General features: G+C 37.3%; 1 protein-coding gene across 1 annotated transcript in view; it reads left to right on the top strand.

Moving 5' to 3' along the window:
• The window catches only part of PIGG (phosphatidylinositol glycan anchor biosynthesis, class G), a gene marked incomplete at its 3' end in the record, with an annotated part of 27,395 nt that overhangs the window by 10,153 nt on the left and 3,003 nt on the right, over positions 1-14,239 (top strand). Inside the window, exons 6-7 of the mRNA XM_010134682.1 lie at positions 4,926-5,143; positions 7,779-8,060. Of these exons, the coding sequence (XP_010132984.1) occupies positions 4,926-5,143; positions 7,779-8,060 (500 nt within the window). The remainder of the gene's footprint in view (positions 1-4,925; positions 5,144-7,778; positions 8,061-14,239) is intronic.

Raw genomic sequence — 14,239 nt, 5'->3', positions numbered from 1 at the left:
CCCCTTTTTTTTTTTTAAATGTAAGTGTTGTCAAACAGTGGAATGAGTTGCTGAGAGAGGTTCTGAAGTCTCCATACCTGGAGACATTCAAGACCTGACTGGGCAGAGTTTTCAGCAATCTACTCTAGCTAACTCTTTTCTGAGCCTTTGATTTTTGTTTGTGGTCCATCTGGACACTCATCAGAGTTGTGCTAACAATTCTTGGGCCATACCATTTCTGAATTCCACAGAGAAGCTGTGCTGCCAGTTTTTTTGAGGGAAAGAAACCCCAGAAGAGAACCAAATTAGACACTTCATATTTGTTACTGCAGGGTCAGGCTTTCCAGTGCAGATTCTCAGGTAGTAACAACTGGTGGATCATAATATTTCAGCTGAATACTAAGAGAAATGCCTATGACTGGAACTTCAGTTTAAAGTGAAAGATAGTTTTAGGGATAGCCTAAACCTTGCTGCTTTTTAAAAAATTGTTATTATTTTAAACTCTTCAGTTCAAAGAGTTCTTCAAAGTTCTTCTGAGAAGACAAACATGGTATTCCTGCAGTGAGTAATTTGCAGCACAGAGATAGAGCATCAGCTATTAGTACCTTGAATATGATGACTGAGTCATGATAAGAAAAAATTTGCCCATTGTAAGCTATAGCATAATGTATACATTAATTTTTGGTGCAATGCTTGTTTTGTTTTTAATGCAAGAAAATGAAGTCATGTGTCAATTGAGATGAATCACAGTCAGATGGGAAGGCAGAATGATCTTTACATGCTGTTTCACAACGAAGCCATGGAGTTCCCTGCATTCAGCCACTCCAATGTTAAGAACACACTGGAACAGCAGACAAAAATGTCTTTGTCTTCAAGTGTGTTTTAAGTTTATCTGTTACTTGAAACTAAGAGGTGGTACAGCATTTCATGGAACTTGGGTTCTGATTGCTGAGGTACAAAGGAATCTTCATGGTTAAACCTATCCTCAGGTAAATTAAGTTTTATATGAGAAACTTGAAGCTCAACTCTGGGCTTTATTATTTTGAGAACAACTCTTTGGAACATACTAGTAAATACTACTGTGAGGCATTGGAGCCTCACAGTAGGCAGTAGAGCCTCATGCAGCTAAAAAAATCTAGAAGAGGAGAATAAAAACAGCTGGCAAAAATGAAGAGGTTGAAAGGAGAATTATCTAGAAACATATTTTGGGTTTCTGAGTGATTTCACACCTCAGTGTAAGGCAGGCAGCTGTAGGTATCTCTAGGGCTTCTCTCATGTTCTGAACATGCATCTGAATGCTAGTCTAAGCTTGTTTCTTTGAAAGGCACTTCATAATGGTATGAAAAGTCATGCTTGAGAGCAAGCTGGATGTTATTAAAATGAGTGCTCACTTTCAATTTGGAGCTAATGCTGAACTTGCATTAGATGCATGTGTTGATTGAACTACTTTCATTGTTACTGGGAGATTTATATATTGAAGCTGAAGAACTCACTTTTACATTATCTGTTCTCACAGTAATAATTTTGTTTTTTAATTGATTGCTGCCTGTGACTGGAACTAAGTGAAATTGTTGTCGAACAGATGCTTGGAAAGTGTAGCCATTTTCTTGTGGTAACATTGGAGGCTGACTGAAGCAGAAATTGCTAATGTAATATTGAGCGAGAAAACCATTGCCAGTGCTTTGGGAAACCTGTAACTGGGCAAGCTCGCTCTGGATTTGGCATCAAGTTTAACCTGTCTTGTGAGTATGCCATGCAGGAGTGACTTGCAGGTGTTATCTACCAGTTACCAAAATGCTTCTCCAACAACCCAGAGTCTGTGACCCTTCTTGTTTTATACTTACTGCATACAAGCGTGCTACTGAACAGGTATCATTGAGTTCTCAAAGGAAATTTGGTAATTGTGGTCCTTTATGCCTTTCTGTAGGATTTGAAATCATTCACTTAATATATGTCAAAGATGTAAGTATGAGTTTGTCTAAAACAGTCATCTTTCATAGTGTGGACAGAGTGGGTTCAGTGGGCAGTAGCGTGGAAAAAGGCAGATGAGCATGAAGTAAAAATGCTGAAAGGATTGAAAAGGGATACTGGGCAAAAAGTGTGAAAAGGGAGCGGAACAGGAGCAGAAGGTATGGAGAGGATTTACTTTGATTTCAAAATAGAACTTGAACTCATTTCAGCGTTCTGTTTAATGAAATAGTGTTAAAGCTCATTTTAGATGATCCTTTCTGGACTTCTGGATTCCCTCAAAAATATGAATATTTAACTTTTATATCAAATATAATGGAAAAGGAACTTTCTAGAGAATTTACTGTTCAAGGAAGTACGGTAGGGAATTGAAAGTCTCTCTGTGCACTGGCAGCTATCCCAATGTGTTATTGTTTGCTGCTGGCTGAATTTTACTTTGTAGCAGATACTTGCAAGCCTGGTGAGTAACAGGATCAGCATGCAGAGTGCTTTGGAGTCTGCTGGAGACAAGAGTGGACATTCTGAGCTGAACATTGCTTTCTAAAATGCTCACTTTGAATTCAGCCTGTATATGATCACAAAATGTCTGTTAGTGATAACAGACTTACAAATGGTAAGCACAGTTCTTTCATAAGTCTACAAGAATTGTGCATAGAAATACTTCATTAATTTTCATTCACTTGAAATAAAATTAAAAATCGATCTAGATTGAGCAACATACTTTTGCTGAAAAGGCTTAACAAAGAACCTGATGTTTTTTCTTCAAGTCTGATAACTGTTGATCTACCAGGAGTAAAAATGAGCTATAACTGAAGCATTTGTGACACCAAACTTACTTCAGTCATTGCTTTAACCTTTGTCGTCTGCAACTGTACAGCAAATATTTTGCCCTACTTTTAGCTAAGAACTGGTAAGGATTGCAAGATGGGAAGACGATAGGCCATGTATAAAAATTTCCAAATTGGCCTTAAGTTGTCATTTCCTGCAACTTTGCTTGAAGGTTAAATAGTGAGGATTATTAATGTGAAGTGAAACAAAACGTGTTTCTTGCAAAAAAATACAGGTATATATGAATGTTCACACATAGCATAACATGCAACAAGACACAAGTTTGTGAGAGTTATGCTCTTGCTTTCCTTGTATTGTGGACAATTTATGTTGTGATTGCATACTATAGTTATTGACCAATGTTTAAAATATTGTACAGCATGTTGGAATGTGGGGTCAGGCACCTTTGAAATGAAGAGGGAAAACATACCTTATGTGCTTTCAGGAAGACCACCATTTTCCACAGTTACAATAAAACACAGACACTGACCTAAGGTTCTATTTATATAAATGCTCTTGAAGTTAAACTTCCATGTGAAGTGAATAGAATGCTCTTCAGTTGCATGTGGGACCCATAGTGATAATTTTGACAGAAATAGTTCTTACTTTTTTACTTTAATGCTTGTTTACATTTTTTTCCATGTGTGAGTGAAATCCCACTCTTCTGTTCTTACCTGCAAAACCTGTTTATTGTCACTGCTGAATGTATCTTTTTGGGAAGTAAAAGGGCTTAGCTTTTTGTGCTGCAGCTTTTTATGTAAATCTTTTTTAATGGGGAAGTTGATGATGAAAAAGAATAGTAGTTGATGGGAGAATAAAATAGTATTTTCATAGTGTCCTTTTGAATTGACCTGGATCATTGTCTCTCCACACCTGCCCTTTAGTGTGTATGAACCAGAACAGTTACATGCAGTAAGGAATAATCAGTGAGGGGAGATACATGTAGGTGAAAAGCTACTGCTGCTGTACTTGCAAAGGACTTCTAAAATGTAGGATTTGGCTGTTTGCTTCTTTCTTGTGTCTCCTATTGTCCTCACTCAACCTGTATTAAGGTCCTCACTCTGTACCTATATTAAAAAGCATGTTCTCATTAAAATCTGAACCCACGGAATTCAGAGGTTGATTTTAAAATGTCTTCCTTCAGGGAAGTCTAGTGCTGGTCTTGTCCTCATCCCCGCTTTGGAAAGCAGATCACAGTCGTCATATGTGTTGTCAGTGCTCACGTGCAGTCCCATTTACACATGTATTTATTAGATGACTTAAGTAAAACTACATTTTTTCAAGAAAATATGACCTAGGTATAGTCCACAATACATGTCCTGGAGGCTGAGGGCTTTTTCTGAGTTTTTTTTATTTTATTATTCGGATTTTTTTTGTTTTGGATTATTTTTCTTTAATAAGATTTTTCTTTTTTTAGACATAGACAGGCCCTCATGAAATCCCTTTCTGCCACAAGAGTCTTGCTTTCATAGGTTGGTGGCAGCATCAGGTTTTCTCTTTTTTAATCAAGTTAGAATCCTTACACTGTAGCAGAATTACTAAGTTTTGCTGCCAAGAGGATTGCTTTCCCCCAGATTCATAATCCGAATGCCTGAAGCCAAAAAGTGCACTTCAGCTGTTAACTTTTTCTATTACTGCTTCAAAATCTTGCATCCTGTGTTTAAATGTGTAACCAACTGACTCTCACTAGCTTTGCAGCGAATTCAAGGTCCCTGATACAGTGTGTCCATCCTTTGGTGTTTCTTCTAGAGGTCAGCTCTTTTATCATTTCTCACATGGCTTGTACAGTATGGTCTGGATAACGAGTGGCTCCAAAACCATGACTTTTCAGGATTTAAAGCATTTGAATGAATTTGTCTTGGAAACATTTTATAAGAGTAAATGAATGTTTTAATACATTTGTCACTTATAGAGGTCTGACATTTTGTCAGGTTAGGGATTAATTGTTTTTATTCTGAGTAACTGGCTCATTATGGTCTTGCTGCAGGAAGATAGTGTAACTTTCTAGGTGTGAAAACAAGTTTCAACCCCCCATGGAATTTTTTTATACTACACACGCAAATATAAAAATATGATCACATCTCTAATCATCCTTTGTTCTTGATCTCTTACCTCTTTTTTCCCCACACCTCCCTCTTCCCCTCCCTTAGATCCTGGATATGAACATTTTAAGGTAGCAGAAAAGTCGCATGGTAATTGGATCAAACTGTATTTAGAAGGGAATAACTCAGAAATACTCTTAAATCTTGGGAAAAAGGTCCTGAAGCAATATTTGGAGGCCCTGAAGACTCTGAGTTCTTCACTAAGCAAACAAGTGGCACAATACGATATGTATTCGATGACGATGGGGACTGTGATCATTATAGAGGTATGAAAATACATCTTTTTGTGAAAAAGCTAAGTGTGCAAAAATTAGAATTTCTGGCTTTTGAATTCTTAGTGCATACTCCTACTGGTCTTTAGAATTCCCAAGTATGTACTCTGAAGAGTTGGCTGGCTTCCTGCTTGAATGAGATTAATACTCTTTTTGAAGTATAACTTGGTCTTTAAAATGATTTAAGAGAGCTTTTTTATATAAGCTAGTTATGGTTTGGTGTAACTAGTTACGGTAAATATGCACATGTTCTGCAACTTTAATTACTCTCATGTTAGTTAGCCTTCTATTTTTTTAGTAGCCTTACTGCATTAAAAAAAAAAAAAATTGGACTAAAATTTTCTGTCTATTCCTCTTTATATAACAGTGAGTGTAGCTGCTGGGAACAGCCAGTACCTTGTGTGGGCAATTTTCACGATTCCAAAAATTGTTCTTTATACCAATCGGTGTAAAACACTGAAATAAATACTTACTGTAAGGTACTGGGTTACCACTTCATATCTCATGTAAGAATAAAGGTAAGATATCCCATGTCTGGAATTTATCTGCAATTGATACTGGGCAGTTCTCAAATGCTGGGAGTACCCCTTGAGGTAATACTTTGAGAACCATGCTGAAGAGTTACCATGCCTGGATACTGACCTTTTATGTGCAGAAGCTTGTACTGGCCTTTTAAATGACACAAATGTCAACAACTTCTGTAAGAATAACTGTCATGCCCTCAGATGGAAATATCTATTACAAGCCTAATTTAGTTGTATGTGTCCCATGCTGTACAAGATTATGGAATTCTGTAGCGCTGTTCCTGTTCAATGGCTGGAATGGATAACAGTACACGAGCAGCTACTTAGTATTTGAGTCTTCTTTTTCCTGGCAGGGCTCTATGCCTTGTCTTGTACACACTGTTCTCTGTGTATAGAGTACATATGAAATGGCTTTCTGGTAGAATGCTCAGTGGGGTTTATCACCCTGCTGACCACTTCACAGGAATTAGTACCACAGTGCCCTTGGTAAGTGAGATGGTAGGTTCACTTCCTGCTCTACAGATGGCAAATGTGAAGATGGACAAAGCTCAGTGCAAAGCTGAAGTGCTTGTGTTTCTTTTTTGTTCCTTTGTTTTGAGAACCTATGCATTCAAGCTCTGGTCAGCACCAGATTTATTCTTTTTTTCTGAAATGCAGTGGTAGGTGATTACTGTTTGTACAAAACACATCTAAGGTATTTTACTCAACGGACCTTTATCAAAAGAAACATGCAGCTACTAACCATGAAAATTTTGAGAAGAACATGTGCAAGGTCACTCTAAGGCTTGGTGCAAAACTTCTGGGAGATTTCTTAGTGCAATGCTCAAGAAACTGCCTTGCTTTCCAGAACTGTTTTGTTCTCATATGTGTTTTCCTCACTGAATCGATAAGGGCAGAAAATCTCACAGATGACTTCAAACCATGCCATGGTTTGAAATGACCATGCCATTTATCCTGTGTTCAGATGAGGATAATACCTGTGGGACATGAATTGGTAACAAGGCATATACTCAAAAGGGCTGAATTTAGATTTGTAGATAACTGCATTTTGAACATTTTCTTATCATGAGTGCTGTCTGTTTTAATTGTAAGTGCTGTGTTAAAAGGTAAGACCTAAGCCAGTTTGATACTGTGAAACGTCGTATTTTCATAACCAAGTGAAGCAGATATGAAGAAGGAAGACTACTGCAATACAATGGATTTTTTTAGTCTATTTTACTTCACTGTTGTCAGAAAAATTTGAGGCAGAAGTCTTCACAAGCAACAATGAAAGATTGCAGGTTGGCAATGATCTGATACAGCTGTTTTTATCTTAATTTGGTTTAATCTTGCTCTAGCACAACCTCATTGAACTCAGTCTAGTCCTAGCTCCATCTGTGCCCCTTGTAAAGCATTTTAGCACGTGGCTGAATATTCCCTTTACTTGTAAAGTTTTGTACATGGGTAGCAGAAGTCTTTCATGATATTATCAGTTGCTACTGTTACAGTTACCTGAGAGGAATCTTGGAAATCTGCCTGATCCGTGTGCAGATTAAAGCAAAGCAAAAAATATAATGAATAAATCAAGTTAAGATGAGAAGAAGTACAAAAACCGAATACTGTGAGGATTCATAAGCTTGAAATGCAGCATACGCTTGTGTGATAGTATGAGAGCTGTCTCTGGTCTGGGAAGATTGTGAGATAAGTTGCTTTTGGCAGAGTGTATCTATAACTTTAGGGATTTACAGGTGACAAATAATGGGTCAAATTTGTTTGCTTAGGATCTCTTTTGATATTGAGAGTAAAGCTCTTAACTTTTGCAGAGAATTAAGGTCATGGTGTGATGAGTTACCACAGATGAGGAGGCTCATGGTAATTTATTACACTGCGGTAACTTGTGTGTCCAAGCCCTTAATAAATGAAAACACAATCTTTGATTCTATATATTTATGGTGATATCTTATTGGGGACAAAAAATCCAGCACAGTTCTTCACAGGATTTTTGGATGAAGTATGTATACTATCGGAGTGACATGGATGACAACAGTATGATTTTTAGTATGAATTTTGAATGTTTTAGCTGACACAAATTATTTAAGTATTAATACTCTATTTTTTTTTTTTAGGTTCTGCTGTTGCTTTTGTTCAGTGTTCCAAAAGCCCTGAGCAGCCGGGCAGAATTTGAAGTGCCCCTCTCCCCTCCACTATTCTCTCTTTTGTTTTACTTGATGTGTCTGATGCTGTGTGCAGTTCACGTCATTGTATGCACATCAGCAGAAAGTTTATGCTATTTCTGCAGTGTGTCCTGGTTAACAGCAGTTGGAGTGATGATGCTGATTTCCGCACTGATGTGCGGTATTTTGTCTTCCATTGCAAAGATCTTCGAGATTTCTAGCCTTCCACTGAAGGTGAGAGCGTGCATTAATTATGTTTCAAAATGGCTCTTCGTAGCATACTTTCAACTAAAGTTTGATAAAAGTTTTCTATGCATGTACTTAAATTATTGTTCGTAATGTCATTTGAATAATTAAAAATTATACTTGTGGTATATGTGGTGTGTTCAACTGTGGCATGTTACCAGTTGCTATAATGAAGATCTCAGAAGTGCTTATTTTCATGTTATTTTAAGAAATGTTCTAATTGGTGTAAATTGTTTTGCACTTGATCTTAGGAGATCAGAAACAGTCATGCTGTGTGCAAATTTTATGCTGTTACGCAGAGAGGTTTCATAATTGCAGTTAAAGCAAGATGTATGGTATTTTACAACAACATGTACTAGTGACGATCGTTCCTTTCCCGAATACCATAGACATTAAAGCTTTAAGCCTAATAAGAAAATACTTTGCCAGTACCCTTTCTTACATTGTTATTCTTGATGCTTTTTTGAAGCTGTAACGGGGAGCAAAATTAATCTCTGTCTTCCGCTCTTTGACTTTTTAAGTTTAAGAAACTGAGTTACAATCTTTGGAATGCTCAGCAATGTTCTCAGTTGCACAAGCAGCAACCTTCTGTAAAGTACTTGATGAGTTTTATTGTGATGTTGAATCTAATTCACCTAATTCCAAGGAATTAACAATTTGCAATGTCTTTCTCTTTCACAGTAAAACTTAGTATGCCAAGAACTGCAACTCACCCATTAAAATCAGCTTCTAGCTGATTTTTCTGATACTGTTAATCATATCTTTCAAAGGTCTTTGAAATTCAGTAACTAATGCCGTTGTGCCCTGTTCACTGATGCAACTTCAGTGCATTGGAGTCCTGCCAGTGTGGGTTTCTTTGAATCACATCTGAGATTTTAGTACCTTTTTTTTTGTAGTGTGTGACAACATGTGGCAAGTACATTGATTTGATGATATGATGGCATATTCCTTAAAGCTAAAAAGCAAATTTTCTGACTTAGAGAAACATTTAATAACTGCTGTATTTCCTATAATTCAGAAATTTCATTACTGCTGTGTGAAGATTAATGTTGCACTCTGTGCAGCTACATGCTGTAATTCCTGAGCTTAATTATAAATTCAAATTGTTAAAAGTAAGATTGATGATTTTTATTCTTCAGTCTGTACCAGTTTATTATTTTGTTTCTGTAATTTCTGGATTCGTGTTAATCCTTGGAAATTCTGCTTTTCTGAGAGAAACGTTGGACTGAAAGTCCAAGTCTTTCTCTGCTAAAGACAGCTTTTCCTCCCCTCCCCCCACCTTTTCAGTTTTCTTCAGTGCAGTTTGATTCAGTGTATGGAAAGTGATCAAAAGGAGTTGTTGATAGAACATGGTGTTTTATTCTTTTATATTTATTGGCCACATAAGATTTGGGTATGTCTGTTGATCATTTAGATAGACTAAAATAGACTGACAAGTCAGCTCATGTCTGCTTAATGACATCAGGGATAAAATACCTCAGGCATAGCTGTGAACAGAACAGTCTTTGTAAGTATAAATCACAGTTTGGTTTTGGTACTGAAAATTTTTGTGTCAAAGTAGTGTTAATGCTTTGCTGCCAAAGCTAGTGATGCTTGTGTGGGGTTTTTTTAAAGGCACAAATGGAGAAATCTGCTAAATGAGGTATCTAGTTGTACTGTTTGCTAACACTGTTGGTACTTAGGGTCGTGTTGGTCTTTAAATAGATTCAGTTCACTTCTGCCATTTCTGAGCTTTTCCACTTAGGGACTTATTAGCTTTCTGTATTTTACTGTAAGAAGGTAGAAATTATTCTTAGGAAAAAAAATACATGCTTTCTTAGGAAAAAAAAGAATATGGTCTCAAAATAATAATGATGTAATATATTCTGTGGGAGCTTCATGTTCACTTGCTGTGAAATGATAAACAAACACAACTATGGAAAACAAGCTCATTTTTAATCTTGCTACCAATTTTTCTAATTTTAGTAAAGAGTAAGAAATTAGAAATGATGACTGTCTAGACCCGTGTAAAAAATTTACAGACTTCCACTTCAATGGAGTTGAGAGCAATTGCAATGGATTATAGCTTTCTCCTCCAGGCTGATAGTCTCAAACCAATTCCATCTCTCTGTGACCAGAAATCTTTCTTATATACCTAGAGATGAGTTAATTCCTTGTGACACCCACTACTGTAGGAGTAACTTTAAAGTAACTTTATATGACCCAGGAAAAATGCTTTTCTACAGGTCAAAGACTGGAATCTAGGAAGATGCTGCTATTCCTTGGCTAGTACTAAATTTAGAAAAGGCTGTTACAAAGTATTGGTTGACAGGTAGGAGCTCTGCCTTTTTAGTTTGGCCTGAGTCTTGGTGTTTCATTCCCATCTGTCCTTGGTACATTTTCAGCCTTGCTGGTTAAAGACAGCTGCTACTGTAAACAACTTCGTGCAAGTGGCTTATGTATTGCTAATACAGCTGCTCTGTCAGTGATCACAGCAGCATTGCAAAATTTCTCCTGGTATTCAAAACTTGAGTTGGGTGGAAAGGCTTTTCTTATGAAAGGAATTAATTGCTAGCTCCTTGATGGAGACAAATAATTCCTGAAGGAACATGTAAAAAGAAGCACGCTTATAATATGTGCTGTTCCGCTTTTAGAATGAACTTTCAGAGGAAACTTAGAGGAGGACATGCCATTTCCATACCAATAATCTGTTGGATGTTTCTGATGACTCCACCTAGTCAGCTATGCTTAGTGAGCGTGGACAGGAGTATATGTGTTAAGTCTTTATCTATCCCTTCTATTTCAGTTGCCTTCCTTCCCCACTCGTGCCTTGTCCGTACATCTACCTTTGAGGACAAACTGAGCAAAACCAGACAAACTGATCAGAAATTATATCTGGGATACAGTATTCAGTTTCATATCTTTGCCTCCAGCACTCCACATTCTGTGTATGAGAAACCTCTGCAGCTGGAGCTTTGTCCCTGGTTGATGGGGCCTTAAATCCAATCCCCTGTTGCTTGAAGAAGGACGTTGCAGCAGCAGCTTGTCTCCTTTTCCTCGTTGGTAACATTTACGAGACCATCTGGAATTCAAGAAGTGGAAAATTCACAACTGAATTTAATTCACAAGTGAAATTTGGTGTCTCTGGCAATTACTTATGCCATTTTAGGACATGGATCAGTTAGTGTCTTTTGGGCATGAAGATGCTTTATTTTCACATCACCTTTGAAAATACCTCTGTTTGACTGTAATGGAACAGTTATCAATTCAAGCATTTCCTGTTTGAACTAGAAAGGTGGGTTTGGTATTAGTGCATACGTGTTTTCTGGAGTTTTGCCTAGCTGGGACCTCATGACATACCAGCAAATGATCAGATCATCTGCGTCAAGTTAATAATACATGAATGAGGAGTTTCCAGCAATGTTTTCCAAAAGCTTTGTGCGTTTGTTTGTTTTTCCAGGGCTAGAGCAGATAGAAATAAAGAATACTGGGTCCTCCATCCCAAGTTCTATCTGTGATCATATTCCTTCCTACCTGAGACATATCTGAAAATGTGGGAAGCTGTCTTAGGAAGTGTAGGCAGTAGTAATTCTGGCAAGTAATTCTGGTTGAGGCAAATATGACCATGTGTCCAGACCTGTGAAAATCCATTTTCATCATCCTGTCTTCAATCCTGTTCCATAGGTATCTGGCAGATAGGCTTTGCTGTCTCTCTTTAAGTTACAAAGCAAGCTTGAAGTATTTTGTGGGTTTAGATAATAAGTGCCTCTATTCCAGACAGTGGAATAAAAGCAGTGACCTGGATTTGATTTTCTTTTTTACCAATCTCAGGGCTGTTGCAGAGTGATACAGTGGTTTTTTTGCAGGTGGCTGCTTATACAAAGATAGAGCCTGGAGAATGTGAAAGGAGCAGTGGATAATCTGGTGTTGCTTGCAGTATAGATATGAGAGGTTATTTACTAGTAACTGGAGCAAAACTACAATAATTGCAAAGCCTCGTGTCCCATCTTCCATTCCCTTTTCCAACAGAATACCTAGACTTTGGGGGAGAACTAGTTGTCTGTGTACACTATCTGTATAGTTGATCTTGAAGGGCCTTCTATGTGAGTTAGGAGTATGACTTATGGTAAAATGTCTCTGAGCCTGTGTCTGTTACTGATACACCTCCATAGTGCAAATCTGTGTACGGGTTCCACTTCTGAAAGGGCTCTTAAACCCTTCTCTTCTGATGGCAGGAACAGAATCTCATCTTGCCAGTTAGAAAAGCTAAAAGCCTTTTCTAAGCTCATGCTGTATGATAAAATGGAGGTATTTTAAAAGTAATTAAGATAAGCTCTCCTGTTAATGGCTTCAGAGCTTTTTTCTTCAAATTGTTTCCGTCACATCTGAAGATTTGTCTGAAGTGCTTCTCATTTGTTATGCTTTTTTTCCCACTGTGGCTGAATATAGAAACTCATTACCAAGTTCATGAATTTTCTGAAGACCAGTGCAGGCACGGTTGGCATCTGCTTCCTGACTGTTATTTATAGGTTCTGATTACTATGTTTCTAGCAGCACCAGTCCGTTTTAATGACACTTAAGGCTTTAAATAGTTTTGCAGCCCTTTATGAATTCCAGAAAACTGTCAAAAATTTTAACTTCTTGCTTCACTCTAATTGCTTGGTAGTTGACTTAAGTACAATGTGTACTACTACTAGTTGTATTTTTATTTCCTATTTCTGACAGAAATCAAAACCAATAGTTTTTTGAAAATAGAAAACCAAAGTTAAAACTTGTCAAATACAGCATTTCAGAATTTTCATCGCATGAGCAAACCCTCCCTCTTTCTGTGTATTTTAAAATTCCTGTTCACTTAAAAATATTTTTGTTTTTCTTCCTCTGTGTGGTTACATAGAGCAATGATTGAGCAATGAAACATTTTTATACAATAGGACCTAAAAATTGTTTTGCATTTTTCGACTTGTGAAAAAATAGATGACTGGGTGGTGCCTTTACTGGGTGGTTTTCAAAAGTGTTCCCAAACCGCTGTGAAAATGTAGGAGCAAGTGTGGTCTGTGGTATTCTGTCATAGGAACAGAGTATCATCATTGGGAATCAAGACTGGGTGCCTGGAACTCAAATATCAGAAGGGAACAGAATGGTAAGTATTTAAATTTTGGCTGATTGTAAGCATCAAAAATAAAACGTTTCTCATCTGCAAAGTGATTATAAAATCCCTCAGGCATTAAGTATGGATGGTTAATTTTTGTGAAAAAGACCTTTACTGTCAAGTATACAGAAGCCACATTAGTGGAATTGGACCCAGAAGGTAGACTACAGGAGGTTTTATTTCAAAGTTAAGAAAATAGTCATTGTTTATGTATTGACCCTTTTGCAAGCTGGCAAGATGTCTTCAAAGCTAAGGCAAAGAAGTCAGTTTCTATATTACTTAATTACTAATGCTGATACATCAAATATTAAAGCTACCTTGGTTTGGGAGATTATAGATTTAAATACCAGAGAACAATTCTTATATAGATTTTATGCTATAAAGAAGACAAATGAATAGTATTGAAGACTGATTTGTTCTCATTTGTTAAGAATCACAGATTCCTTTGTCTCTGCAAGCAGATGGTGCTTACATGCACACTCATCATTTAGTTAGCAAGATCTTTTAAGGTCAGCACGACAGAGTTATTGAAGTTTAAACTTTCTTGATTAGTCATGTACTGTTCTTGTATCAGCTTTGTGAATTTAATGTTTTTTTGAGTCTGCCTGGACTACTTTGTCCTTTTGTTCCAAATACCAGCTTATGGTATTTTATTTTCAGAGTAGAGTACTAAACAAAAAGGAGTGGTCCTTACAGCACCAAAGAAATTTCAAATGCTAGTAAATCTAGGTTGGACCTGGGCAGTTTTTCTCATTAGGACTGTTTCTGTGCTAATTTTTTAGTGTTTTTTTTCCCCCATTATTATGTGTAACATCATGGGGCCTTTTTTGTTGTTGTCTTTTTTTGTTGTTTTGGGTTTCTTTAGGTGAGATGACTTTGGTGTAATGTATTTCTTTCTCTTTCACGGGCACCCCCTTGCCGTGGGAAAGGAGCTTGTGTGCCCTTGTGAGGTTGAGAGCTGTGCTGGTGGTGGCATGTGCCTCCGGTGGGGTCTCCCAGGCCAGAGAGGTCTCAACTGAAGGGTCAGACAAAGTGTGTC

Source organism: Buceros rhinoceros, unplaced genomic scaffold (genome assembly GCF_000710305.1).
Source record: "Buceros rhinoceros silvestris isolate BGI_N320 unplaced genomic scaffold, ASM71030v1 scaffold19154, whole genome shotgun sequence".
Lineage (NCBI taxonomy): Eukaryota > Metazoa > Chordata > Aves > Bucerotiformes > Bucerotidae > Buceros > Buceros rhinoceros.
The sequence above is the reverse complement of the archived record's forward strand: the minus strand, read 5'-3'. Positions and strand labels throughout refer to the sequence as shown.